The 27648-nt window shown below is 44.5% G+C and overlaps 1 protein-coding gene across 1 annotated transcript; it reads left to right on the forward strand.

The window, feature by feature from the left end:
- Window positions 1–6476: 6476 nt before the first annotated feature.
- GPAT4 (glycerol-3-phosphate acyltransferase 4) lies at window positions 6477–27441 on the forward strand. Its single transcript, XM_049631486.1, has 12 exons — window positions 6477–6892; window positions 14731–14800; window positions 14962–15262; window positions 16066–16140; window positions 16888–16977; window positions 17161–17254; window positions 17888–18003; window positions 19093–19148; window positions 19697–19782; window positions 24154–24282; window positions 24370–24449; window positions 26434–27441. Exons 1-12 carry the CDS (start codon window positions 6728–6730, stop codon window positions 26540–26542), a joined length of 1371 nt encoding a protein of 456 aa, XP_049487443.1. The 5' UTR covers window positions 6477–6727; the 3' UTR covers window positions 26543–27441.
- The last annotated feature ends 207 nt before the right edge of the window (window positions 27442–27648 follow it).

The raw sequence follows: 27648 nt of genomic DNA on the forward strand, positions 1-27648 counted from the left end.
TCCACTCCTAGAGGCGGCAACTGTAGCCATTTTGTGTGTAAGTTTCCAGAGATCTGTATCTTTGCAAATACATACAAACTATGTATTTTTTCCTTTTCCTCTCTCACAGTTGGTATTTACTCTGAATATTGTTCTGCCTCTAACTAGTAGATTGTTTCTTATCTGTACACAAGTAAATGTCTTTCTCCTTTTAACAGATGAATAGTGTTCCATTGTATCTTCTGTTAATGGACTTGGGCATTTCTTTTGATATTTATTACAAACAGTGTTACAGTCAGTAACCTTGCACACATCATTTTGTATATGCATCAGTACAGGGTTTCTCAACCTTGGCACCATTGTCATTTGGGGCTGGATCATTCTTTCCCATAGGAGGTGATCTGTGCATTACAGGATGTTTAGCAGCATCCCTGACCTCTCTGTACTAGTTGCCAGTAGCTCCCTATCCCAAGTTGTGACAACTAAAAATGTCTGCACGTGAACCAAATGTTTGGGGGAGGGAGAAGGTGGGCAGGCGTAAAATGGCCTTTGGGTGAGAACTACTGTTCTAATTTATCTTGAGGATAAATTTTCAGAAGTAGAATTGCTGGAGCTAAGGTTATGTGCGTGTAAAATTCTCATTGCATTTTCTGAGTTGTTCTCCATAGAGGATGTACCATTTTTACACTCCAACAAGCAGTATTTGAGGGTAATTTCTCATTTTCACCAATACAGTGGTTTATAAAAGAAATTGGGTTTATTTTTGTTTTTGTTTTTTGGAGGGTTTTTTTGGCCATCTCACTAGTTTTAATTCCCATTTCTATGCTTTACAGCTAACCTTTTTATTGAGCGCCTAGCGCTTGCTAGGCAGGTAGTATTTTTTGGCATGTGGGTTTTAGGACATACTTTGAAATGCCTTCCTCTCTGTAGCCCTCTTAAAGTTTAGCATTTGTAACCGAAGACAATACTCTGGGTTTCTTCTGACCCTAATGGAATGGTAGTACGTACCATTTATTGAGATCTAATATGTGATAGACATTGTGCTTGAAAAATGCATTAACCCTGTGTTTTTTTCTTTTGAGTTGATATGTGGTGGCATCCCTCTGGGTATATTCTGGTAGTCATGGTCTCCTGAAGTAGGAAGTTTCGTGGTGCAATTGACCCTTGAGCAACCTGGGCAGTAGAGGCGCTGACAAAATCTGCATGTAACTTCGACCTTCCCCAAACTTATAGCCTACTGTTGACCTGAAGCCTTACCGATAAATAGTTGATTGATATATATTTTGTTCATGTATCATGTACTCTATTCTTATTAAAAATTAGTAAGCTAGGGACATCTGGGTGGCTTAGTCACTTAGGCATCCGACTTTGGCTCCAGTCATGATCTCACAGATCATGAGTTCAAGCCCTACATTGGGCTCTGTGCTGACAGCTCAGAGCCTGGAGTCTGCTTCAGATTCTGTGTCTCCCTCTCTCCCTGCCCCTTCCCTGCTCACGCTCTGTCTCTCTCTGTCTCCCTCTCAAAAATAAAATAAGCATTAAAAAATTTTTTTAAAAGAAAAAAGTAAGCTAGAAAAAGAAAATGTTATTAGTAAAATCATAAGGGAAAATACAGTATTGTATCAGAAAATAATCCACATGTAAGTGGACCCATGTAGTTCAAACCCATATTGTTATTCAAGTTTCAGCTGTATTTGGTTTTGCAGTTAGGAATCATAATAGTCTCTGACTTGTGATTGGATCAAAATTGGTTTAGATGACCTATATTAAATTAAGTTCCCTCTGTTATTTTCTTTCCCAGAATTATCTTTGCCTTGCTAACAATCATCAAAGTGTGAAATTACGACTTTGTGTATGCTTATTTGTTTAACACTTGTCTCTAGGCACTAAATAATGCCTGACATAATGTGTGAGACATAGTAATGTGCCCATTGAGTATTTGTTGAATGAATGAACTCATCACTCTCAGATCTGAGGAGCCCTGGAAATTGGGTCATTTGGGGGCTTAAAGTCCCAGATTTGCCATTCAATGGCTTGAAGAGTTTAGGTAACTTAGTGATGGGCTCTGTCACATTCCTAGGATGAAGCCACCCTCCCTCCTAAAAGGCTCAGAACTACTTGGTTCTTCTGTTTTTCTCTGGACCATTTGGGCTCCTGGGGCAACTTTGGTCCAAATTACTCTCAGTGAGTCTGGCTGAAAGCTGTGGAAGTCAGGAGAATGAGTAAATACCTCATGCTTGTGGAGTCATGGTTATATTTACGTGAAGCAAAGTGATATCTTCTCTTAAGTGAACAGTCATCTGGGAATTGTGTGGTAGAGCTCTGAAGTGACTGATTTTCTGATATTATTTCCAGGGATCAAAGTTTGTATTATGGGGCCTAAGACACCAACCAGTCTTCCAGATTTAATGGCTGCTCTGCTGATCCAGCAAGATATTTGGGACTCTGTTTGATAACTGTGGTTTGCTTGCTGTTTCTCTTTACTTCTGAGAATCTACATGGGGATTGTTTAGTCTTGGCCAGATAACTTGTTTGGCTATGATACTGTTCTCTGTTCTGGAGTCTGGCACCCATAAACATGAACTCGAGGGGTGGGGTGGAACCATGGGATGGGGCGTGAGTTCAGTGCCTCTCAGAGGAAAAAGGAGCAGCTGGGTCATGGGTTGGCAAACTGTGTAGGGTCAGATAGTAAATAGGTTTTGCTGTGGTCTGTGTCATATTATTCTTCATTTTTTACAACTCTTTAAAGATGTAAAAACCATTCCTAGCTCACTCCTGGCTTAGAAAAACAGTCCAAAGCCAGATTTGGCCTTTGGGCTATGGTTCATCAACCCCTGAAGAAATTAGTTTATTGCTAAATGTGTTTGATGTTTTGAGGACATGAACCCAGAATAACCTTGGGAATTCTCAGTTGATTGTGATTCAAGGAAAAGAGATCTAAACTCTGGCATGGGAAGTCAAAGGACTCTGGTGTCAGTCATCTTGGGTCCATGGAACCCAGGGTAACCTTGACCAGTGGGGCACAGGGGTTTTGTTCCTTCTTTCCCATGGGAGTGCTAGACAAGGGGAACAAGGACAGAAGAGTGGAACAGAGATGTGGCCCTAGAATTAGGCTGGAATGAGACAGGTTTAAAGAATACAGTGACTCAGCAAATTAAATGAAGTCTCAGAAATATATCTAATTTCCTCAACGTCTGTTGGTGTGCTGTTAAAAATCTGGCATGTACAGTCAGTTTAGCCAGTTTATAAAAATGAAAGAGCAGGTTTGTACCTTGGATTCTGAGAACTCCAAATTCTGATACATGAATCCAGATTCGCCTTGTGGTTTTTCTCTGACCACAAGAAGTTCTGTAGAGCAGCTCTGCCATGAAGGAAGTGTTCATTCATTGCAATATGGTAGTTTGGGAGGAAGGAGGGCATGGTTAAAGAGCTTGGGCTAGGAGACAGATCCACTGGTGCAAATTCGTGCTCCGATACTTAGTAGCTGTATGATTCCCTTAACTTCCGTGATCCTCTAAGCCTTGATTTCCTCCTTTGTAAAATAGCAGTGATGATAAGAACTCCACCACAGGGCTGTTGTGAGACGTAAGTGAGGGTAGGGTATGTAAAATGTTTGTGAGGTTAGCTCAGGATCTGTCACGTTGCATTCAGTATGTTAGCAGTGATAATGATAGTGCAGAAGTGGAAGAACTGGAGGATCCCAAACAGGAACTAGTATTTGTGACTTGGTGCCACAAAATGGCATGTCTTTTTCATTTAATCACCAAATGTACGGGACTGTACTGGGAGCAGTACTGGGTTAGGAGTCAGAAGAGGGGGATCTGTCTGTGTCTTGCTTATTTCATGATGGGTGATGTGGAAATAATACTGTTGACAAGTTCTGAGAGAAGATGTGAAAGGTTTTGAGAGTTCTGTGCAGAAAGGCACTGGACACAGTTTAAGGTGAAGGTTGTAACCTGCTGTCTGTTCAGGTTCTTGAACATGTAAATGCATAGGAACAGAGCCAGAGGTGACTGGTGCAAAGCCCCGCTGTGTGCCAGAGATTTGAAAAGGTGCTCCCAAGTGCAGGGCTTGCACTGGTAACTTGTGGTTAGAAGTAAGTAATGTAAGGGACGCCCGGGTGGCTCAGTCAGTTAAGCGTCCAACTTCCATCCAGGTCTTGATCTCGCGGTTCCTGAGTTCGAGTCCCACGTTGGGCTCTGTGCTGACAGCTCAGACTCTGCTTAAGATTCTGTCTCCCTTTCTCTTTGCCCCTTTCCTTGCTCACATTCTCTCTCTCAAAAATAAATAAGAACATTAAAAAAAATTTTTTAAAGGAATAAGTAACCTAAAATTGAAATACTTTTGTTAAGATATTTAAAATAGTGGAGTTTATGAGTGGCCATGTTAAGTGGAAGAAGCCAATCCGAAAATATAATTCCAATTATAAGACATTCTGGAAAAGGCAAAACTATGGAGACAGTAAAAGATCAGTGGTGGCCAGGGGTTCGGGAAAGGGAAGGATGAGTAATTGGAGCACAGGGGATTTTAGGGCAGTGAAAAACTACTGTGTGATAGTATAATGATGGATACATGTGCTTATGCATTTGTGCAGGTTTCTAAAGCATACAGCACCAAGGGTGAACCCTGATGTAAGTGTGCGCTTGGGGTGACTATGACGTGTCAGTGTAGGTTCAGCAACACTTGTAACAAATGCACTTTTCTGGTGGGGATGTTAATAATGGGGGTGGCTGTATATATGTAGGGACAGGGTACATGGGAAATCTCTGTATCTTCCTTTCAGTTTTGTTATGAACCCAAAACTGGTCTACAAAGAAGTCTTTAAAACAAAAGAGAATGACCAATGTGGGGAGATAGACAGCTAGAGAGAGGAGTTTAATCTCCTTGGAGAAAACAGACAGTATCTTTTTTTTTTTCTTTTTTAAATGTTTATATTTGAGAGAGAGAGGGCGTGAGCAGGGGAGGGGCCAAGAGAGGGAGATGGAGATTCTGAAGCGGTCTCTGCACTGTCAGCACAGAGCCTGATGCAGGGCTCAAACCCACAAACCCTGACATTATGACCTGAGCCGAAGTTAGATGCTCAAGTGACTGAGCCACCCAGGCACCCTGGGATGATGTCTTATAAAATTAAAACTCTGTTTCCTTTTCCCCTGCAATTCCATTTCTAGGAATTTATCTTGAAAATATATTTATATTTGTATTTGCATGTGCATTTTGTGTGCTAAATCACATATACACGTGGTTATTCATTACATTATTTATAACAAAAATGTAGTGTCCAACCTCAGGAAACCAGTTAACTAATTTATGGTACAGTAGTTGAAAACTGTGCACCTGTGAAGAGTGAGGGAGCCCTGTATGCACTGATGGAATATTCTTGCAAGATATAATAAGCTAAAGACACAAAACAAAAAAAAAAAACCCAAGTTGAAGAACAGTGTGCTGAGTATGGCATCATTATTGTTGCCAGATTGAGGGGGGGTGAGCAGAAAAGATCAATTGAGATTTCCTTGTATAAGCGTAGAATTCCTTGGGAAGAATATGAGGCCGATAACATGGTTGCCTCTGCAGATAAGAACTCTGGGTAGCTGGGGGACAAGTAGGAGGGAAATACACTTTTCACAGTATCCCCTCTTTGAGAATGTGTCATATATCCATATACTTTCTATTCAGAAAGTTAGCCACAGATACTATTGAAATCGAAAGCTTATATGGAACATCTCTGTGCTTTCATTCCACGTGTGTCTGCTACCTGTTGTTCTGCCCGCTCCCTTTGCCCTTGATGACTTGAGAAGCTGGCACTGAATCTAGGCTTACTCTAAAACAGCTCCCCTCCCCGCCAAAGCATATCAATGTTTCTCCTCTTGATTTGTGTGACTGATGGTGTTTCTGTTTCCACCCCCAGCTTTGGCAGCATGTAAGCAACTTCTTGCCAAGAACCCAGGTCACCGCTGAGAAGGGGGCCTCAGGGAGAAGAATATCCAGAAGAAACCAATGCCAGACGCATCTGGAGTTGCACTCCGCACAAGCAGCATGAGACATTCTGTGCCAGCATCTGTGTCCTGCTGGCCAAGACTGTAGCTCTCCAGGTTGGAGGGTCCTGGACGCAGCACGCACCAGGAGTCTCTCCAGAGGAAGAATGGGGCCAGATATGAACTTTCTACAATGAACACAATTTTCAGCTTATGAAGGAGTTTTAAGTAAAACAATTATTTAATTTCCACATATTCAAGTTCAATAGCCTTCTGTGTGAGGTGCCAGCAGTCACCCCCCTCCACAGAAGTTATCAGGATTATTCTGGCACCAAGTTGAACTCTTCTTGGTACTTCTGGCAATGACAGATCTTCGGGACAGATTTATCTGCTAAATGCTCTTGAGCAGGAAAGAAAAAGTAAAACTTCTAGAAGGAAAGGAGCATAAGGGGAGCAGAGCAGAGATCCCTCCCATGCTACTCACTTTCACAGAAACTGCTCCCGGACTCAGATGCTTGTGCTGAAGATCACTCCTGCCTCATTCACCTCTAGAGTCCATCTGTTCTGGGGGAGCTGGCATTTTTGGGCTGTCCCCTACGGCCTTTTTTTACGGTCCTCCTGCCCCCAGGCAGTCGAATGATGTGAACTTGGAACAGGGTTTGCTATCCTATGGGGACTCGCTTTCTCTCCCAGGCTGGTGCTGTCTGATAGGACCATCCGAAGACAGTGCTTTGTTCTTGGGGAGGAGGGCACTGGCCCTGCCTGGATCCTCCACCATGTTCCTGTTGCTCCCCTTTGACAGCCTGATTGTCAACCTTCTGGGCATCTCCCTGACCGTCCTCTTCACCCTCCTCCTCGTTTTCATCATAGTCCCTGCCATTTTTGGAGTCTCCTTTGGTATCCGAAAGCTCTACATGAAAACCTTGTTAAAAATCTTTGCGGTAAGTTGTGCTGTTTACAAATAGTTGCTTCACAGAGGAGGGAAGAAATGCTGTTAGCAAAGAGTTGTTCTTGTCTGGCAGATTATTATCTCTGTTGCATACAGAGAAAGTTGAGAGACTGGGAAGTGGCATTTTGAGTTTAAAAAAAAAATGTGTATTTGTGAAAGCCTTCAGCAAACTTTCTTTTCCAGCTAAAGTACTTGAATGTTTGATTCATCTGAGCAAAGGAACCTCCCGTATCTCCACACCTTGCCTATTTATTTAAAAAAGAGGAGCTTAGGATTAAAAATCACTGCCAGACTCTGCCTCTTCTTATGTAACAGATATTGAAACACAGAGCTCCTGTTAACGTATTTCCTCACTGATACGTGTGGGAGAGACCTTTCTCTAGTTCAAACATTTAACATTTATCTTCCGTAGGTTCTTGCGTTTCGGACAGAAAGAATTAACATGGCAGGTCATTTGATGAATTGGTTTATTTTCCTAAAGGTAGAAGAGAAGGACAATAAATTTCTTAACATATGTCAGAACCTAACCAATTATACCCTGAACAAAAGTGGCCACAATGTAAAGGAAATGGGTGAGAAGTAGTATTTCCTAAAGTTGATCTGTGCCACAGGACTTTTAATATCTATCCAAAGAGTTGATAACTTGTTAGCAATATCTGTTTTCAGTCGTCACCAAATCTTCAGGTATTCTTTTTCATAGCTGAGACCATATATAATTTGAGAAATGCAAAATTTGAGAAATTATTTGTTCATCTGGTATCTTACGGTTCATAAAAAATTCAGTCATTTTCCTTTGGTTATTTATTCTTCAGTGGACAGGACATCTACATTTTATCAGTGGAAAATGGAGACTCTGAAAGATTAAGCAAGCTGTATGAAATGTTACTTTATAGTGGGAAATATTTTTATGTATATTATTGAATATTGGGATTTAGTATTTAATATTCCTGTAAGAATTACGATTTTACACTAAAAAATTTTGAGGTGAGATTGACATAAAATTAACCACTTTAAACTGACCTAGGATCTGTACATAGTCCCTTTTCCATTTGAATATGTCCCCCAAAATTAATATATTAAAAGTTCATAGCCAATTAAAATCATTCTAATTGTGACTATATTTTTAAATGTATGCTTTTGTGACTTTAATGTAGATAATAATTACACAGTGGAAAATTCATTAGATATACATTGTTGGGCCAATCCATGGGATAGATAATCTTGGCCATCAGAAACTTTCTTTGCTGACCACATCTTGAAAATCACTAGTTCGAGGCACAGTGATTTAGAAGTGCTTCTGGAAATAATGTGTGTATATTTAGGTATATCCAGTTTTGACCTCAAGATTGAAGATTTCAGGAACTAGATTTGCACTTCTTATTTCCTAGCAGTAGTATCAGGGGCTGAGAGGGCTCTGGGTGCTCTTGGCACTGTCCTGTGGAGCTATGTGGGTAATTACAAATTGGCTGTGAGCTAGAGTCAGGTGGGCTAGAAAGGCCTGCTAAATTCCAGCAAGGTTATAGGTGGCTCTGCAAGACTATCTGGTCTTGTCTCACTATTACTGTTCGGAGTTGACCTTAATGGACAGTAAGAACTGAATGCTGTATTTATCAGCATTAGTATTAGACACAAGTTGGATTTGGCCAAACTGGTCATAGATCTTGGAAAGTATACATGTGTGTATCCATGTATACATCTAAAAATACATCTGTGCTTGTGGTTTTTTTTTTTTTTAATTTTTTTTTTAACGTTTATTTATTTTTGAGAAGAGAGAGACAGAGCATGAGTGGGGGAGGAGAGAGAAAGAGGGAGACACAGAATCTGAAACAGGCTCTGAGCTGTCAGCGCAGAGCCCGACACAGGGCTTGAACTCACGGACCACGAGATCATGACCCAAGCCGAAGTCAGACTCTTAACCGACTGAGCCACCCAGGCGCCCCTGTTTTTTTTTTTTTTTTTTAATAGACTTTTTATTTTACCTTTTTTAGCTCCTTCATCCTTTCTTACATTGGGCTGATAATCTAGAATTTTGGAACTGGAAGGAAGCTCAGAGATCATCTTAATTCTGTGGTTCAGTCTCCCAACTATACATTTGAGTTACCTAGGGAAGCATTTTAAAAGTACTACTTATTTGGGAGTACTAGAATCTTCCCAGAGATTCTGATTCAGTTGGTCTGGATGGGTATTTTTAAACTCCCCGAGTGATTCTGATGTCTGCCATCAAAAGGTAGAATTCTGATTGACTTCCTTATGAATAGGGGCATGCTTTATGACTCGTTTCTAACAAATAGAAGGTAGTGGATGTTAATTCTACTTTGTAACATGTGAGATTAGGTTAAAAATGGCAATATACCTTCTGTCTGACTCTTGGGATGTTTGCCCCTGGAAGTTAGCTGCCATGTTGTGAGGAAGCCCAGGCTAGGCCGTGTATTAGGTATTCCAGCTCTCAGTCCCAAGGAGGCCCTGACAACCATCATCAACTACCACACACAGGAGTGAGCAAGTCAGCAGAGGATCCCAGCCCTCAGCCTTTGAGCCACCCAGCCGATGTCAAACCTGGTACAATTTGCAGATTCATGAGCAAAATAATTGGTGGTGGTGTTTTAAGCCTCTGAGTTGTGGGGTGGTTTGTTATGTAGCAGTAGATAACCGGACAAATAATATAATATTAAAGAATTTTAAGCATTCGTTGATGTTTACCCAGCTTATAGTACCTTTAACGTTTTGTACGTGTGTTATTTAGTCTTTGGCAACTGCATTCATATGTTGTGGTTAATAGTATATATATATATATTATATGTATAATATACGTAATATATGTATAATATGTGTAATATATATTGTATATTACATATGTTATACATATAATACATATTTATATATATATGTATATAACTTTGTATCCATGTTTTGGGATTTTGTCAGCCACTTTTACTGGGTAATCTTCATAAGGATTATTAAAACTGCGTATCTCATGGTCCATACTGTAGCGATACCTGTGCTTTTGGCAGAATGAAGTAAGCCCTGGCTTAACAGCTAGTTTCCCACAATTAGTACATCCTTGTCTGTAAAAGAATGTTGGTATACCTGCCAAGGGGAGAATATGGGTGGGTCAGTGACTTCTCTGTTCCCTGTCCTGGAAGACTTAACTCAGTGTAGGTCTTGTCAGTGCTGAGTTGCAGAAGGTCTTCGTGCGCAGAGGGCAGTAGTGTTCTTTTTTTTTTTTTTCCAATATATGAAATTTATTGTCAAATTGGTTTCCATACAACCCCCAGTGCCCTTCCCAAAAGGGGCCCCCCCCCCATCCCTCCCCCCCCCCCCCCCCCCCCCCCCCCCCCCCCATCAACCCTTAGTTTGTTCTCAGTTTTTAACAGTCTCTTATGCTTTGGCTGGGCAGCAGTATTCTTTAAAAGTGGTTTTGTTTTAATGTTGGTGCTTCACATATACCCTAAACACAGTGATGATTTGGGGTAGAAGTCCTGGGAGTGGACTTCCCACTGAGTTGAAGATGATTTGGGAAAGGAGAAAGTAGAAAGTATAGAAATAGATGGAAAGAAATGACTGGAGTTATTTTCCCTCATAGGCTAGAGATTTATCAGGTCAGGTCAGAGACTGTTGTAATCTAACATTGAAGTACAAAGCCGAAGTGGCTGACAGAGAATGCTAGAAAGCAAGTGGTGGTTGTGAGGAAACCCAAGAGGCTGTACAGTGGGATTGTAGTGGGATGGGCATGAGCTTTCCAATCCAGTGCCCCTTAGCTTGAAATTCAGCGCTCTTCTCACGAGCTCTGCAACTTGACTTCAGTCATCAGGCTTTCCCACGTGCTTCCTCATCTACAGAGCAGAAGTAGTAACAGGTCCTTATGTGCCTATAGTGAACGAGGTCGTGTCAGTCAGGTCTGCCCTCCCAACCCCAGTGAGAAGGGTGATTGTAACATAACCCTGAGTGGCTGAAAGGATGAGCTGAACGAGGTGAGAAGGTGACTGTGGTGGGGAAGATGATGGAAAGTAGTTTTAGGTTTTATCCCTCATCTTTTCATGCGGAGACCTGGATGAAGAGAAATCCTGGGAGTTGATTAATTAAATACAGCCCTTATTGACTGCCTACTACGTGTGGGGCCCTCTCCTCTGTCAGACTCTGATGGAGTGAGAACATGGGTAGGTTCTGGCTCCCGCCCCTCAAGGTGTTCATAGTCTACGAAAGACAAGTATATGCATACAGAACCAATTTACAATTAGATGCCAATTAAAATACACAGGCAGAGATGAACTCCACAGGAATTAACTAATATTTTGTATAAGGGTTGGCATTTGAACTGGATCTTAAAAAGGCAAAAGCATTCTAGAAGTGCAGACAGTACATAGTTTAGTGGAGTAAAAACATTGGATGCACAGAGGGAGTGAGGTGGATTATAAAACCAAGTGTTTCTTTCTTTTTTTTTTTTTTTTTTTTTTCAGTGTTTATTAGAGAGAGAGAGAGAGCATGAGCAGGGAAGGGCAGAGAGGGAAACCCAGAATTGGAAGTAGGCTCCAGGCTCTGAGCTGTCAGCACAGAGCCCGATGCAGGGCTCAAGCCCACGAACTGTGACATCATGATCTGAGCCAAAGTCGGATGCTTAACCGACTGAGCCAGCCAGGCACCCCAAAACTAAGTGTTTCTTTATCTATTGGAGAACGATTGAAGGTTTTTGAGCAAGGAAGTGACATGATCAGACTGGCAGCATGTGTTTGAGTGGCATGAAGGGAGGAAAGAGCAATTGAATCGCCTTTACATTAATACAGGCAAGAGAATAGGCTAGGGACAAAGGTGATGACATCACACAAGAGGCAGCTGTGGAAGGGTGCCATTTCAGGGGAGGATTGCTAGGACTTGGTGACAGATGGGAAGCTTGAAAGCTTGCATGACCAGAGAGATAGTGATCCTGGGGCCACAGGGAGGGGAGCACTTTTGGGGTTGGGAGGAGGTATGCTGTTTTGAGTTCGCAACATGCTGTTAAGAGCCAGCTGGACTTGAACATGGAGATGACCAGCAGACGATTAGGAATAGAGGTTGGCACTTCTGTGAAGTAAAGATTTGCAGATTTGCTAGTAGCTACTTGGAGGTTACAGCTGAAGCAGGGAAAGAAAAGAGACATTAAAAGAGGTGGTGTTTGCAGGAGAATAAAGGTGCTGGATGATGGGAGCCTGGTTTTTCTAAGGGCCTCATTCTTTGGATATATATGTGGAAAAATGCAGTGGGGGCTGACTGCTGAGATTAGTGTTGCTAAGACTATTAGACGTTACTTGTGATTAATTCCTAAATTGTAGCATTCGGTAGAAGGAGCAACTAGCAAAAATGCACCAGTGAACCGTCTGCCTTTTTAGGGACTGGGCCTGCACCTCACCTGCCAAGGTCTGCCTTGGGTTTAATGTTACCTGAGCGTGTGGCATTGTTAATGCCCTCACATGGTCTCTTCTCTGGGAGAAGCTGAGAAGGGAATGATTTGGTAATCTGATACTGAGTAGCGTGGTAGATGGCATCTCACATCAGGGGAAGGAGAGGAGGTTCATAGGAATGAACTCTGAACCTAGGATTCTCTGTTTTATTCTGGGTCTCTGAACACTATACTTCTTTAATAAGGTGACAGCTCATAGAAGCCAGATGTGTGGTTGTCAGACATTGCTCCTGTGCGTCACCCCTTACATTCAGTCTTCTGCACCAGGCTGACGCAGTCCAGTTCACGGATTGGCCCACTCCGTGACAGGCTTTTCGCTGCCAACAACGAGGTTCCTCTAGCCCTGCCCTCCTTCCTCCTACTCTTGTGACTGCACAGTTCCCTTCTAAACCCAGAAGCATTTTGTAATGGACCTGAAGTGTGACAAAGCAAAGCTACAGGTACAAAGCAGGAGGGCAAGGCGATATTTAGGACAGCTCTGTGATAGAGCTGGGAGACATAGAGTCTCATTTGACCTGTACCATTCCCATTAAAACACCACAGCAATCTTGAATTTTGCATAGTGAAGCAGTCCTCACAGACTTCAATTCTAGTGCTCAAGAGGCTTGATATCGTATATTACCTGCCTGTTGCAACCTTGTCTAAATACCAAAGTTGTCCTATAGAACCAAGTTTTTCTGATTCTATGTTTGCTGTACTCATGCAGTCTTGACCAAAATGGAAAAGCCTAAATTCTGGTTGAGCAACCTGTGTCTGTATATGTCAGGCTTGTTCTAAGCTCTCTTGCCCCTATTCATCTTCTCCCTAGATGGACTTCACAGGTGGAATCCACCTTCCTCCATTTTAGGAGCTTCATTTACATTTTCTTCTAGAAAAGATCATCCGTGCGTAGAGCCAGAAAACATCAGTGCTAATTAAATACCTGATGTATAGAAAATGGGTGATGTGGGTTTTCTTGCCTTAGACCCCTCTTTGAGTGGGTGACTCTAAGCTGTCTGTTTAAGAAGTTTCCACATGAGGTCAGATCACCGAAGAAACTCGTGTCCTGCCTTTGGCTCTGCTAGACCACGCGGCATAGCCTTCCTACTATGCGTGGCTCTGCCAGCAGAGTCCGCACCAGGCGCTGTAGGCCGTGTGGGTTTTGCTGTGTCACAGAATGATAGCTTGCGTAACTGAGGAAACTGAAGTTTGAAAAGACACCTTTTAAAATATCTGTTCTATTTCTTTGGTCATGGGCATAGCTTTCTGTGTAGCACTAACATTCCAGGCAGGGAGAGTGAGCTTGTTGCCACTTCTCGTTATGAGGGTGGCAGGAGAGACCCTGGCTCGCTGACTTTGGCTAGATGGATGTTAAAGAAGAGAGGCTCTAGGAAGAGGCTTCTTTTCTAGATCGTTTCTGGAATCCGCTATTATTTCAGTAGCAATGAGGACAGTTAGGGTGGTCTGCAGTTTCCCAACCTCTGTCATATACATGATCTCATCTGATCCCAGTGACCCCATGAAGCAGGAGGTTGACATCCTATCAGTCTTATTTTGTAGATGGAAAAGAGTGTTGGAGTGAGGTGATTAAAGGACTTAGCAGAGGTGTCAAACTAGATTTTCTTTAAACCTCCAAGCAGTGTTGTTTTTGTTGTTGTTTTTAATGTATATTTATTTATTTTGAGAGAGAGAGGGAGGAGCAGAGAGAGAGGAGAGAGAGAGAATCCCAAGCAGGCTCCACACTGTTAGCAGGGGGCCCGACGTGGGGCTCGAACTCACATCATGACTCGAGCCGAAATCAAGAGTCGGTCACTTAACTGACTGAGCCACCCAAGCGCCCCTCCAAATAGTGTTTTTGTGTGATTTTGTTTAATACTAAACCACTCTCAGGCCCTTCTATGTCAGGTCTTGGGGTCCTTCTATTAAAAGGCTACTTAGAGGTGGATGGACAGTCTAGACATACAGATTTTTTTAATATTCAAAAACTAAAACTGTGGCTTTTGGAATAATTTGGGAGGTACGTAGCATCAGGTGGTAGGCAGTCGCTTAAAGGATGCTTGATTTTGCTGTTTGTGAATAGCTGCTGTTTGGCAGTGACGAGGAAATGCAAGAGGTCTGTGTATCAGCAGTTGGTGAATTCTTTCAGTATCCTGGAGACAAAGATTCAGAGAGAACCTAGGCCTGAGAAACAGACCCAGGTGTCCTCAGGCCTTTGCTATAGATAACTTTTGTCTCCTTGTTGTCAAGGAGGGGCCTGCTCTAGAAGGAGAAGGCTTTGACTTTCCTTGTAGAGCGGGTGCTTTCTCAGCCACAGTCCCATCTCAGGTGACCAGGATGGGGACTTTCCGGGATGGAAATGGCGGCATTCACTGTGTGAAGAAGGGTCTCATTCCTTGTGTTGCCATTTCCCCCCACAGTGGGCCACCTTGAGAATGGAGAGAGGCGCCAAGGAGAAGAACCACCAACTTTACAAGCCCTATACGAATGGTAAGCCTGGCTCTCACTCCTTATCCCAAACCGTCTATGTTCCTGAGTGCTTGTAATTCCACACATACTCTTCACTGTATCAGAGGGAGGATGTGGACTCTGAATGTTTTTAACGTGCACCCTCCCAACATGCTGCTTGACAGGGGTGTTCTCTTTTGCAGGAATCATTGCAAAAGATCCCACTTCGCTGGAAGAAGAGATCAAAGAAATCCGTCGAAGTGGTAGTAGTAAGGCTCTGGATAATACTCCAGAGTTTGAGCTCTCTGACATCTTCTACTTTTGCCGGAAAGGAATGGAGACCATTATGGATGATGAGGTGACAAAGAGATTCTCAGCAGAGGAATTGGAGTCCTGGAACCTGCTGAGCAGAACCAACTATAACTTCCAGTACATCAGCCTTCGGCTCACGGTCTTATGGGGATTAGGAGTGCTGATTCGATATTGCTTCCTTCTGCCACTCAGGTGAGGGCAGGCCTATGGGGACAAAAGGCCTGAGCCTCTGCCTCTAAGCCCGAGGCGTGACTGACCTACCTGGGTCGCCCTGCTTTGCTTTCCCGTTTTAGAAAGGATCATGGTATGATTGTGTCACTGGCCAGTCCGTCCGACCCTTGGAAGGGTACACTGGTGATTATCCTTTAGAGGCCCTTGGATTCTCTGCATATCAGACAGAAATAGTTGGGTTTCTTAAAATCAAACTGCTCGCCTACGTGGACTAAACACAGGACCAGGGAACGTGGTGTACTCTGATTACTGCTCCCTGGGCGCGGCTAATTCTTTCCTATAAGTGTGCCTCTCTAATACAGAGGCAACATTGATCTCTCCGTTTTTCTGTAGCATGTACTATTCTGAGTACGCCTTGCTGGCTCCTGGTACCTTCGGGCTCTACTTCCTATTGCTCTACAGAGAAGTTGTGCTTCTGCCAGGGTGCAGAGCCAAAGGGAAGGGTAAGACAGCAGGACAGCAGGTGCCTGAGGGCACAGCAGCCAACAGTAGGCTTTTCCATCGTCATTCTGGCAGCCTGATGCCTGAGGAGGTCGTGTCAGCTGAGAGCCAAATCCACAGTTCACTGGCAGCTTGGAATTCAGATGCTCTCTGGTGATGATAGGCCTGCTCACTTTTCTAGATGGAGCTCTTATCTAGATGGGTCCTGGGTGATCAGGTCTTGGGGGTGGTTTTGTGATGCCCACTTTCATTTTCACATTCTTGATTCTGTCCTTAGTGCAAGGATTTGTGTGCTGTGTTCTCATGGGTCTTCTTCTTTACAGGATAGCTCTTGCTTTCACTGGGATTAGCCTTCTGGTGGTAGGCACAACCGTGGTGGGATACCTGCCAAACGGGAGGTGAGTCCATGTCCACAAATGGTGGCTCCAGCCAGGCCACTCCTTTGGGGACAGCCACATCCACAGCATGTTCGATAGATAAGATAAGCCAGTGATAACAGTGGCATCAGCATGAAGGTTGTGGGTTTTTTGTTGTTTTTTTTCATCAGTCTTGATCTGTGACTGTGTTCTTTTGCCCTCTGACACTCTGGGAAGAGTGTTGAAGGGAGGAACCTCACAGCCGTGGAGTTCAGTGCCAGCAGATTTTACAGCACATTGTTTACTTTTGAGCATTCTGCTGTGTTGATAAATTGGTAAGAGGATAAGAAATATAGGTAGGGCTTTTTCGTGTTGTTTTTTTTTTTTTTTTTTTTTGAAGAGAAATTTGTTTCATCTGAAAGTTCGAGAGCTGGCTCTCTTCTTCCCTGGGCTGGTGAGGTCAGACCCTCTGTCCTTTGCCCTGCCTCTAGGTGTTGGCTGGGAAGGAAGAGAATTGAGGAGACTCACCTGTGGTGGACATTTGAGAGCTATAAATTCTAAACCCATTAACTTAGGTGAATTTAAGCAATTCTCCTCATTTCTTTGTGTCCTCATATGCAGTCATAAAGACACTATTACATTGTAGTTTTATCATATCCACCAATATTTATAAAAATACTTAGCAGTCATAAAGGACTGTAGGCATGATAATTACATTGTTAGAGTCAGTAACTTTCCTGCCTTCCCCTGCGTAAAATAAAAACAAAAATCTTTGTCCTGTTGTATCAGGTTTAAGGAGTTCCTGAGTAAACATGTTCACTTAATGTGTTACCGGATCTGCGTGCGAGCCCTGACAGCCATCATTACCTACCATGACAGGTGAGGTCACTTGGTATGATGTGGAGGGAAATGGCACTGGCAAAACACAACCTACCTGCAGCCAGCCCACGGGGGCTCTTCTGAGCTCTCAGAGCTGCTGGATCTGGTGAGGAGGGGGGCAGCAGGCTCCACATGAATGGTTTCCCATGGATTTTTGTTGCTTTGCATATGTTTTAAACACAGGGAAAACAGGCCTCGAAACGGTGGCATCTGTGTGGCCAATCACACCTCTCCCATTGATGTCATCATTTTGGCCAGTGATGGCTACTATGCCATGGTAAGACCTTCTTCTGTTGCTTTCTTGGGCAAGTAAGAACTTTAGAATGCTCAAGGCTAGGACGCTTCTGGTCCCTTCATAGATCTCTTACCTAAGGGTGTAAACATGGAGCCATGTTTTTACATGTGGGCCCCAACATAGATTGTAGCCTTTGTTTCTATTGCTTTGAGAACTCCTCGGTACTTTGATAGGAAGTATTCTGATCAGAGTAACTGAGTGCGGTTGGAGATTAGACTTTGGATGTTTAGGTAGACCACGGAAAGGGGTGAAGGACAGGGAAGGATTTGAAAGGACTGGGTTCAAGGGCATTGGACAATCTGCCCAGGGAAAGCATTTTTACACAAGGTATTGCTCAGCTCCATTAGTTCTTTTTAGGGCTTTCAGTTTAGTTCTTTTTAGGGCTTTCAGCTGTGTTTTCAATTACATATTTTTGCTTTGGCTGATTAAAAGGCGAATGTAAGATTCAGGGAGTCTAACAATGGTGTCTTTATAGTGAGAAACGTGTTGATCAATAAAATGTTAGAGGGTGAGAGGTTGCGGTACTTTCCTTTTGGGATCTGGGGCTTTCTCCACAGAGTGGGGGATTTGTGTGAGGATGGTTTCACTCCCAGTTATTCCTTTGTGTGAGGTTAGGTGGGTCAAGTGCACGGGGGACTCATGGGTGTGATTCAGAGAGCCATGGTGAAGGCCTGCCCACACGTCTGGTTCGAGCGTTCTGAAGTGAAAGATCGCCACCTGGTGGCTAAAAGGTAAATCAATGAAATGCCATTGCTCCGTGAGACCAGTTAGAATGTATGCATTTTAGGGGTAGTTATCCCTCCACAGTGGAATTATAGTGTCTTCTACACTGAGCCTAGACTGCTTTCATAGTAAAACATTTTTTTCCCTAAAATACGGAATATAAAAAGTATAGAAAGCCTAGTATCATTTGTCAAGTTAGTAACGTCTATTAATTAACCTTTTTTATTCCTTGTGATAAACGTATGAACTTTAAAAAAATTTTTTTTTAATGTTTATTCATTTTTTAAGAGACAGAGACAGAGCATGAGAAAGGGAAGGGCAGAGAAAGAGGGAAACACAGAATCCAAAGCAGGCTCTGTGCTGACAGCTCAGAGCCCAATGCGGGGTTCCAACCCACCAACTATAAGATCATGACCTGAGCGGAAGTCAGACACTTAACCGATTGAGCCACCCAGGTGCCCCTAAACATATGAACTTTTAACGCTATCTGAAATCTCAAGGTGAATTCATTATCACAAATAAAAACCAACTTAAGGCAATGGAACCAAGTGCTTCTCTGTTTTCAAGTTTGAAAGAAAGGTAGATGTGGTGTAAGCAATGGTGAGAGCTTTGCAGGGAATGGAGAGCAGCAAGACTCAGGTGAGGCGGTATTCCACAGGGCAAATGGACCTGCCATTGGACTCCCTTTACCTCATCTCTCAGGGATGGTGTAAAGCCAGGTGGACTGTAGGTCCAACCCAGCATGGCTGTTAGGAAGTCCAGAAGTCCAGTAACAGGTGTTTATTGAGGGTGCTGTCCTCAAGGCCCTGTGGCAGGCACATTCTTTTAGTAGCCCCAAGTTTGAGCAGTGTCCTCTACATAGATGTTAAGACTGCATTCGATAGTTGTAGGAGTTAAATAGTAGTCATCTGATTTTCTGTGTCTTCATAAGCTTTGTCTTTATACAATTTAGACTGTGGGTTTGTAAAAGATAGTCGTTATTTGTTAACTCATATACGACATCTCCTGTGACATCTGCATAGGTTGTTTTATAAGTGCATTTGGTGATGATGGACATAAGGCTGTCTGAACCTTTGTTCTATTTGTCTCTTCTAAAGACTGACTGAGCATGTGCAGGATAAAAGCAAGCTACCCATCCTCATCTTCCCAGAGGGTAAGAAGGGGTCGATCACTGCAAAGAGTTTCTGGGTGGGGAGGGTGGGAAAGCCATGCAGGATGATGACTCTGCTGCCACCTCAGACCAAGTCCCCCAACCCTTGCAGGGGTTCTCTGTTTTCACTGAATAATGTTCGGTCCCCCTCAAAATTTGTTGTGGGACTGAACACTCAGGAAAGTTCAGAATTTGGACTGAAGGCCATAGTGTGACCTTTCCCAATGCAGGAGTCCCCTCTATAGTATTGTCAGTGGGATCTCAGCTTCATGTAGATTCTTACTGAGACCTCCCAAGTCCACTGAGTGGCTCTGGCCTTTTATCTAATCTGGGTGTGTTAATTGGGGAAATGATCTTGTACTAGAGTAAGAAACAGTACAGTGTCTTGCTTATCCCTTTTAGGTATTCATCCATAAGCTATGGAGATGACAGATTTATCCTGTTTGAAAAGCCATTAAAAGAGGTTTTATTATTGTATTTAGTCCTTAAACTCCTAGTCTCTGAGGTAAAGAACCAAAAGAAATAGCATTTTACTCTCTTCTGCATTTTAGGAACCTGCATCAATAATACATCAGTGATGATGTTCAAAAAAGGAAGTTTTGAGATTGGAGCCACAGTTTACCCTGTTGCTATCAAGGTACAAGCAAGACCTCTGAGGGGACATGTGGTTGTTACCGCAGATGCCATGAATGGGACACAGCAAGAGAAAGGGGAGGAAGAAGCTGGTGTCACTGGTTCGTGGGTTGATCCTCGAGTGGAGCAGCTTGGGCTTGGCTAGTGTGGGTAGAGTGTGCTGGAGGAGGAGACCGTGGAATTGTTCACAGTCTCCAGCCCATTAGAAGGGGCAGGGGAGGGGCTGAATGAGGAACAGCCAATTGGAGCCCACACCTCACTGCCACCACCAGATTCAGGAGGTGGGGGACCCTTCACAAGCTTTGCTTGTCGCCACCCTCCCCCCCCCTTATCACCTCTTTCTTCCTAAACCTACCCAGAATGCAAGGTACTCCACTCGAAGAGGAGGCTTGCCGCAGGGAGTTGAGGGTGTGGCCGGCTGGATTTGTACAGTTGGTGGAGAGGCCAGCACGGATGGCTACAGATGTGTTCTTAACACTGAAGGAAGAGACAGCTCCACAGCTTGGGCTGTGATGTCATTTTCTGTACCAGGAACAGCTTATGAAAATGAAATGCACCCAAAGAGCTCGTCTAGGCTGCTCCCCCACTTTTCGGGTGCTTGTACCTCTAACTGCTCAGACTTACCTGGGAGTATAGAATTCAGTCAGTTTCTCTTTTTTCTCCTTCCTGCCCCCCATCACGTCCATCTGATTTTATAAATACTTACATTGTACTATTTCTAAAAGAATACTATGATTTCTAAACACCACAGGCTGTTGTCAGTATGTTTAAAGTATTGACGTTGAAATCTCAGATCAGGGTGAAACAATGAGTAAATCTGTGTCAGTTATACTTAGAATTTAGTCTCTATACTTTTGCAAGGGTCTGCTTGCTGTTTGCAGAGCATTATTTTGAAAGAATCACTGTCACTTTGCCAGCACAGCTCGCGCAGTTGAGGAAGAGGGGTTTCTCCTGGGTAAGCAAACACTCACCAGCCCTCCCCTTAACTAGGGAGGCAGAGCTCCAGTGCAGGAATGGCACATGAACAGTGGCTGTAGGGTAACTAACTAACTGATCCATGGGTCAGGGCTGCGTAAGCCACCTGTTGAGGGTGCTGTCTCTGGGAACTCAAGAAAGAAAACAGTCCATTAACTGTGTCTGCTATGGGGAAGAACCTGGCGAGCGGTGTTTGTGTCATGTGCATGCCGTCCTGCATTTGAATGTACTAGGGATCCTGGGCTGCTCTGTACATGCTCGTAAGAAACAAGTTCCTAGAGGAGGCCCTTCCTCACTGTCCCTGCTCACTCCGGAACATCGGTTCTTTACAGCTGCGTCAACATCACCTGGGAGGACTGGGAAAATGCAGATTGCTGGGTGTTTCTGAACTTGCATTTCTAACCCATTCTGGGTGCTGCTGATGCGCTGGTTTGGGAACCCTGCTGTGGAGCAGTGGTTCTTAACAAGTTTGGGTACCTGGACCCTTGGGGCAGTTATGGCTCTTCTCCAAAGAAAAAGGCATGTAAATTTAAAAAAAAAATTTTTTTTTAATGTTTATTTTTTGAGAGAGCACAAATGGGGCAGGGGCAGAGAGAGGGGGACAGAGGATCCAAAGCGGGCTCTGTGCAGACAGCAGCGAGCCCAGTGTAGGGCTCGAACCCACGAACTGCAAGATCATGACCCAAGCTGAAGTCGGACACTTAACCGACTGGGCCACTCAGGTGCCCCAAAAGGCATGTAAATTTTACATATAATTTCATTCCCTCCCCAAATTTATTAACAAACACTTATGATTAAGAACTTCTGCTTGGGGTGCCTGAGTCCTTTGAGCATCCGACTTGATTTTGGCTTAGGTCATGAACTCAGGTTTGTGGGATGGATCCCCCGTGTTGGGCTCCCCACTGAGTGTAGAGCCTGTTTAAGAGTCTCTCTTCCTCTGCCCCTCTCCAACTCCAGCTTTCTTCTTCTCTCAAAGAAAACAAAAAACAGAAAAAAAAAACCTTTTGCTCTACAACTTTGCTAGTTGTTATAAAGCCTTCATTGGTAATCAAATTTGGACAATCTTAGCAATTTCAAGGCTCTTACTACATTTGCACCAAAATTAAACCATTATTTGACTTTGAGAAATTTATTACTATTTTGAGTTTTTGCTTTGTTTTTCTCTCAACAGTGTCTGCCCAGCATGGAACAGAAAATCAACTCTAAACAAAGTGCTGGCACACATAACATCAACTATTTTATCCATATAGTGCTTATAAAATGTAACACCACTTTCTTCAAAACATAAACATTAGCTTCTCTTTTTTTCTTTTTTTAAAAACTTATTTATATTCAAGTTAGTTAATATACAGTGTGGTATTGGTTTCAGGAGTAGAACCCAGTGACTCATCACTTCCATGTAACACCCAGTGCTCATCCCAACAAGCGCCCTCCTTAATGCCCATCAGCTCTTTAGCCCATCCCCCACCACCACCCCACCAGCAACCCTCAGTTTGTTCTCTGTATTTAAGAGTCTCTTATTTTTCCCCCCTCTCTGTTTTTATCTTATTTTTCCTTCCCTTCCCTGTGTTCATCTGGTGTGTTTCTTAAATTCCAAATATGAATGAAACCATATGCTATTTGTCTTTTCTCTGACTTATTTTGCTTAGAATAATACCCTCTAATTCCATCCACAATGTTGCAGGTTAGCAAGATTTCATTCTTTTTGATTGCGAGGAGTACCCCATTATATGTATACACCACATCTTCTTCATCCATTTATCTGTCGAAGGACATTTGGGCTCTTTCCTTAATTTGGCTGTTGGTGATAGTGCTGCAGAGAGATTCTAACAGGGGTTTGTAACTCTTTCTGTTTATAAATTGCAAGCCATAAGTAATAGATCAGGGATGGCCATACAAAGGGATGCCAGTTTCAAATGGAGGAAAAAATTATGCTTGAACAGTTTTCGTTTCTCTGTGCAGTTTTTAAACATTAGCTTCTATTTAAAACTCGTTCTTCTTCTTTATTTCCCTTTGCTATTATAATATAAACTCACAAAGCTTTCTATAAATTTGAATTTCTTAGTTGAGTCTGTAATTTAATCTAAATGTCTTCCTTCCTGTAGTCAGTCCACAACTAGGCATAATTATCCAATTTCTGTTCTGAGAATCATAAAGTGGCTTGGAGAGCCTTAGAAAAGATTGTGTAGTCCAAATCCTGCCCCAGCCTGTCAAGTGCCTTAGTCTCCACAGCGTCCCTGCTGGTGTTCCTTCTCGAGCTTCTGCAGAGAAAGGGCATTTCTGACACAGTGGCAGCTAGGTCCTGTGGGAGAACTCTTGAGATTCTGCCTCTTTCTAATTTTCCCCATTCTGGTCCCCGTCTTTGCGCTATAATTACAGTCTGGTGTCATGTCTGTGAGAGCCCTTCAGACACGTGCTGGCAGTTGCAGGACAGTCGGTTCGGTCATTGTCTTCAAAGACTGTGTTCCTTTTGCTGCTGCTTTGATAGCTTGCACAGCTCTCCCAACCCTGCTTACCTGCTGCTTAAATTCTTCTTCTGTTGGTGAGACTGCGGGTCACGGTGTCAGCCACTTTTCCCACAAGATACCACTGGAGTACAGCCTTAGCCTCCACTAGAGTCATTGGCAAAAGAAAGTCTCTGTTGAGCCTGCCGCTTGGCAGGGAGGGCAGCACGCATGTGGTGGCCTCGTGAGCTGTCGCACCCCTGTTCCCTCTAGAATGCTGGCAATGTGATCAGAGCAGAGCCTCCCGCTTAAACAGATCATTAGCTTTGTTAGAGGTATAATTACAGAAGCATAGCGTAAGCTTTGTAATTGTCTTCTCCTTGGTCCGGAGCACCAGAAATGATCTTAAAAACTTGGCAGTGATGTGAGAAGGTGTCTCTGTTTGAGTGAGGCACATGTAGAAGCATTGAGGAGTGAAGGACACCATTGTTGGAGATAGGGTTTGTGAGCGGGTGCGGGATGGTGGGGGCAAGGATGACGGGGGCAAGGATGGTGGGATGTCGGTAATGGTTGAATCTGGGGAGTGGAGATATGGGAGTGTCTAATCCTCTTCTCTGGTTTTGGATCTGCTTAAACATGTTAATAACTACATACACCCATGAATGAGTAAAACCTGAAATGGATCAAAGAGAAGGAGGACGTTTGTTGGGGGAAGGCGGTTCAGAGAGTCCTCCCTAATGATCCACAGCAAAATCTGAGTCAATCGGGGGGTTCGTGTTGCTAAAGGTCATAGTGCCCAGGTGTAGAATCATTTCAGAAGTGTTCATGGAGGGGTCTGAGTATGGCTTTCTGGTACTGATACTGCCCCAGGTGATGTATTCACAAAAGTTGCTGTTGACAACCCACCTCGTTTGAACTACTGACTTCTTACCATCCAATTTTCCACTCTTTTTCAGTATGACCCTCAGTTTGGTGATGCCTTCTGGAACAGCAGCAAATATGGGATGGTAACGTACCTGCTGAGAATGATGACCAGCTGGGCCATTGTCTGCAGTGTTTGGTACCTGCCTCCCATGACCAGAGAGGTGGGTCCCCACACCATGCAGAAGTCTTCACTTCTATCTGTGTGACATCAGCCTGTGTTGAGTGGTCTCATTTATTCTTTCTCACAGACTGATGAAGATGCCGTCCAGTTTGCAAATAGGGTGAAATCGGCCATTGCCAGGCAGGGAGGGCTCGTGGACCTGCTTTGGTGAGTCAGAGCCGGGTTTTATCAGCTGAGTGTAGCAGGATGGGAATTTCTGAAGCAGAAGCTGAATTGCTGACTCCATTTACAAAGAATCCGCCTTCTCCCTGTTGTAGAGAATTCAGCTTGTCAGCCTTGGAGAGTGAACAGTTTGACTCCTTTCTCCTGGTGTCAACTCAGAAGTAGTCCATGCCGCCCTAACTTTGGGGAACACAGAGCCCAGCATGACTAGACTGAAGCAGTTGATTCTGTGTACCTTCTGGGTTTGTGTTAGTCTACCAGAGCACCAGGCAGTCCTGGTCCTTCAGAAGGGCTGGCCTGATGCTGGTCTGGAAACTTCATAGAAGCACTGGGCTCTCTGATCTTGTACATTTGGCAAAACTGGACTATCCTTGGAAAGACAGAAGTTTCCTTTATTGTATTTGGCTTGTTACCTATTAGAGCAGCAGTTGGCAAACTTTCTCTGTAGAGTCAGTAAATTCTTTACTTTGTGGATCATGTGGTCTCCGTTGTAACAGCTTAAGTGTGCCATCGTAGTGTGGCGGCAACCAGAGACTGTGTGAACAAAGGAGCATGCCTGTGTTCCAGTAAGACTTTATCAGGACAGTTACCAGGCTGCATTCGGCCCACGGGCCATAGTTGTGGACCCTTACGCCAGAATATGCAATAGTTAGCCTCCAAATTACAGGACTGTGATCGGGAGGAATGCTGGTTCAGGGAAATCATTCCATGCCCTAGGACCCTTTGTTTTAAGCACAAGGGTGAGTTCTATAGGGCATTTGACTAAAGTGGGCATTACGGGGAAAGAATGTAGAAATTCAAATTTGATACTGACATGTGGATTCTTAGGTGATGGCATGGCTCTCAGGTATGGCCTTTTAAAAATTGCTTCCCTTATCGAACACTCCTCATCAGCCAGACGCTGTGCTGAGGCTGCTCTAGGTGCCGAGCTCACTCCGTCCTCACAGCAGGTGCCTGCAGTATGAGCATTGTTACTCCCATCTTACAAACAGGACACCCGCACTCAAGAGAGGTCAGGTAACCGTTTTCACAGTCACAGAGCAAGCAGTGGAGCCAGACTTTGAACTCCGGTCTGACAGGCTGCTGGAGCTGGAGTGTTTGCCACTGCCCGCATGCCCTGTCCGCGAGGCCTAAGAATGACCAGCGTGACTACCTTTGCCATGGCTTGTAAAGGGGCAGCAGGTGGTACGGGCATCAGCATAAGGTCCGTCCAGACTTTCTCTGCCATGGCCACCTCCATAACTCAAAGGGGGAAAAAAGCTGTAGTGGAAAGCCTGAAGGTGGACTTGGGCTTCCATTAGTTGTTGAAGGTGAGAGATGCTCATTCTAGGGTGTAGGCGAGCAGTTGGGGTGACGAATGGGAGTGGGACTTTGAAGAAGCAAATCCAAGTATGGGGAATTGATTGGGAGATATTGGGGGGCGGTGCCAGGGTTGTCAGCCCAGGACCCTGAGAGTGACTTGGTTTCCTTTGCAGCACTGTCCCTCACGCACAGAAGAAGTCAGGAGTGGCAGCTCCCCTTGTTTGTTGTTGGCATGAATTTGCAGAATCCCTGGGTCTGAATTTACAGATTTTATCCCACAGATCATATGTGCGGATTCATTATAGTCTCAGTGTTTCTTAAAGCTTGGCTCACATTCCATGATCCCAGAATACCTCCTGTATCTTTTGTAAGGTGAGGGCAAATTGGTAGAAAGAATTGTAAACTCCTTGGTAGGTTGAAGTGATTACAAAGTGCCTTGAACATGAATGGGGAGTTCTGACCCCAGGGCAAGAGTGAGAGCTATAATAGAAACGGTGGAGTTGGGGCGTGCAGCCTCACTACTGACGGCACCTCGGGAGGGAGAGAGCCACGGTGTACTTTTGTTTCTGACAGGTTCTTCTTGGGTTTGGAGCAGCGTGTTGCTGTTGGCTGTGACTGGGTGGGCTGGAGGCCTTCTTTGCTCTTACACCAGCCTTTCTCCCATCAGGGATGGTGGTCTGAAGAGGGAGAAGGTGAAGGACACGTTCAAAGAGGAGCAGCAGAAGCTATACAGCAAGATGATCGTTGGGAACCATGAGGACAGGAGCCGGTCCTGAGCCCGCGCCTCGCGCTGGCTGGAGCCACCACTCGCGGGCCTGACCCGCGAGCCAGCTGGAGCTGCCACCGCCCCCTGCCACCCCCACTGCTGTGTCCTTGCCACCTGCAGGGCTCCTCAGGCCGCCCTGGAGCCTAGGACTCCAGCTTCTTCAGGACCGCCCCGGGGACCCCTGGGCTTGCCATCGGAAGCGGACGCCGCTGGGGGCCGCTGCCCGGGATGGGACACCCTTCTTGTCTTCTTTACAATGAGTCCATTGGGGGAATGCCATTAAAGTCCCCTCTCCACCTGCACACATGTGGGACTGAGTGGTCGGGAAGAATCGGCCGTGGGCCTGTGTTTGGTTTGTTGCGGGTGCCACGTGCCAGGGGCTCTGCTGGGGAAGGGGTCCACCCGTGCGCAAGGAGACAGCGCCGAGGCGGTGCGGCCTGCTTTGGCCTGAACATCACCCCCTGCCCCGGAGGTCTGCAGACTGGATGGAAAGAAAACTGTTGTCTGCAGGGGCTCTCAGCAAAGCGAGGTTTCATTCCTGTGCTGCTGCCACGGGCAGTCACCAGAGGGGACGGTGAGAAGCAAGGTGATCGGTGACTAGCGTGTGGTGGGAACCAAGAGTCATTTTGTGTTCCAGCTCCAGTGCTAACCCTAAACTCCCATGTGACTTGCTCTCTGTTAACTCGTGCCTCGGTTTCCCCATCTGTAACCTGGCTCAGGAGGGGAAGGGTGGTGATACCTACCTCACAGGGTTGTTGTGGGGATTGAAGTGCTACTTTGAAGGACAAGTTGCTCAGTGTTACAAGTGTAGGTCCATGAAACGTGGCAGGACAAGGTCTGAGCTCAGAGCTGCTGCAGAGGGCTTTGGGTTTGTTTCTGTGAGTCAATAAAATTGTCTCTGATGGTCAATGATCCGAGGGGTTTTTCCCTTCCCTCTGTCTCCCCTGGCTGCAGCCCTAAGTAACATGTCTCTTAACAGCAGTTACAGGTCTCTGACTTGACCATAACCCCAAGACTGTAGGGAATCCACCTGACTTCTGGACTGAGGAATAGTATTATTCAGAAGGAGCTACTGCTCCTGTTGGATGTTTGCATATCTGTCTGGTTAACTTGGAA

Source organism: Panthera uncia, chromosome B1 (assembly GCF_023721935.1).
Source record: "Panthera uncia isolate 11264 chromosome B1, Puncia_PCG_1.0, whole genome shotgun sequence".
In the NCBI taxonomy this organism is placed as follows: Eukaryota; Metazoa; Chordata; class Mammalia; order Carnivora; family Felidae; genus Panthera; species Panthera uncia.

What these genes read in the sequence shown, in the direction of transcription:
- GPAT4 (XM_049631486.1), top strand. Translation starts at nt 6,728, where the DNA reads ATGTTCCTGTTGCTCCCCTTTGACAGCCTGATTGTCAACCTTCTGGGC. An exon ending in GGATACCTGCCAAACGGGAG is followed by an intron (nt 16,141 to 16,887) that starts GTGAGTCCATGT and finishes CTGTTGTATCAG; the next exon opens with GTTTAAGGAGTTCCTGAGTA. An exon ending in TGCCTCCCATGACCAGAGAG is followed by an intron (nt 24,283 to 24,369) that starts GTGGGTCCCCAC and finishes TCTTTCTCACAG; the next exon opens with ACTGATGAAGATGCCGTCCA.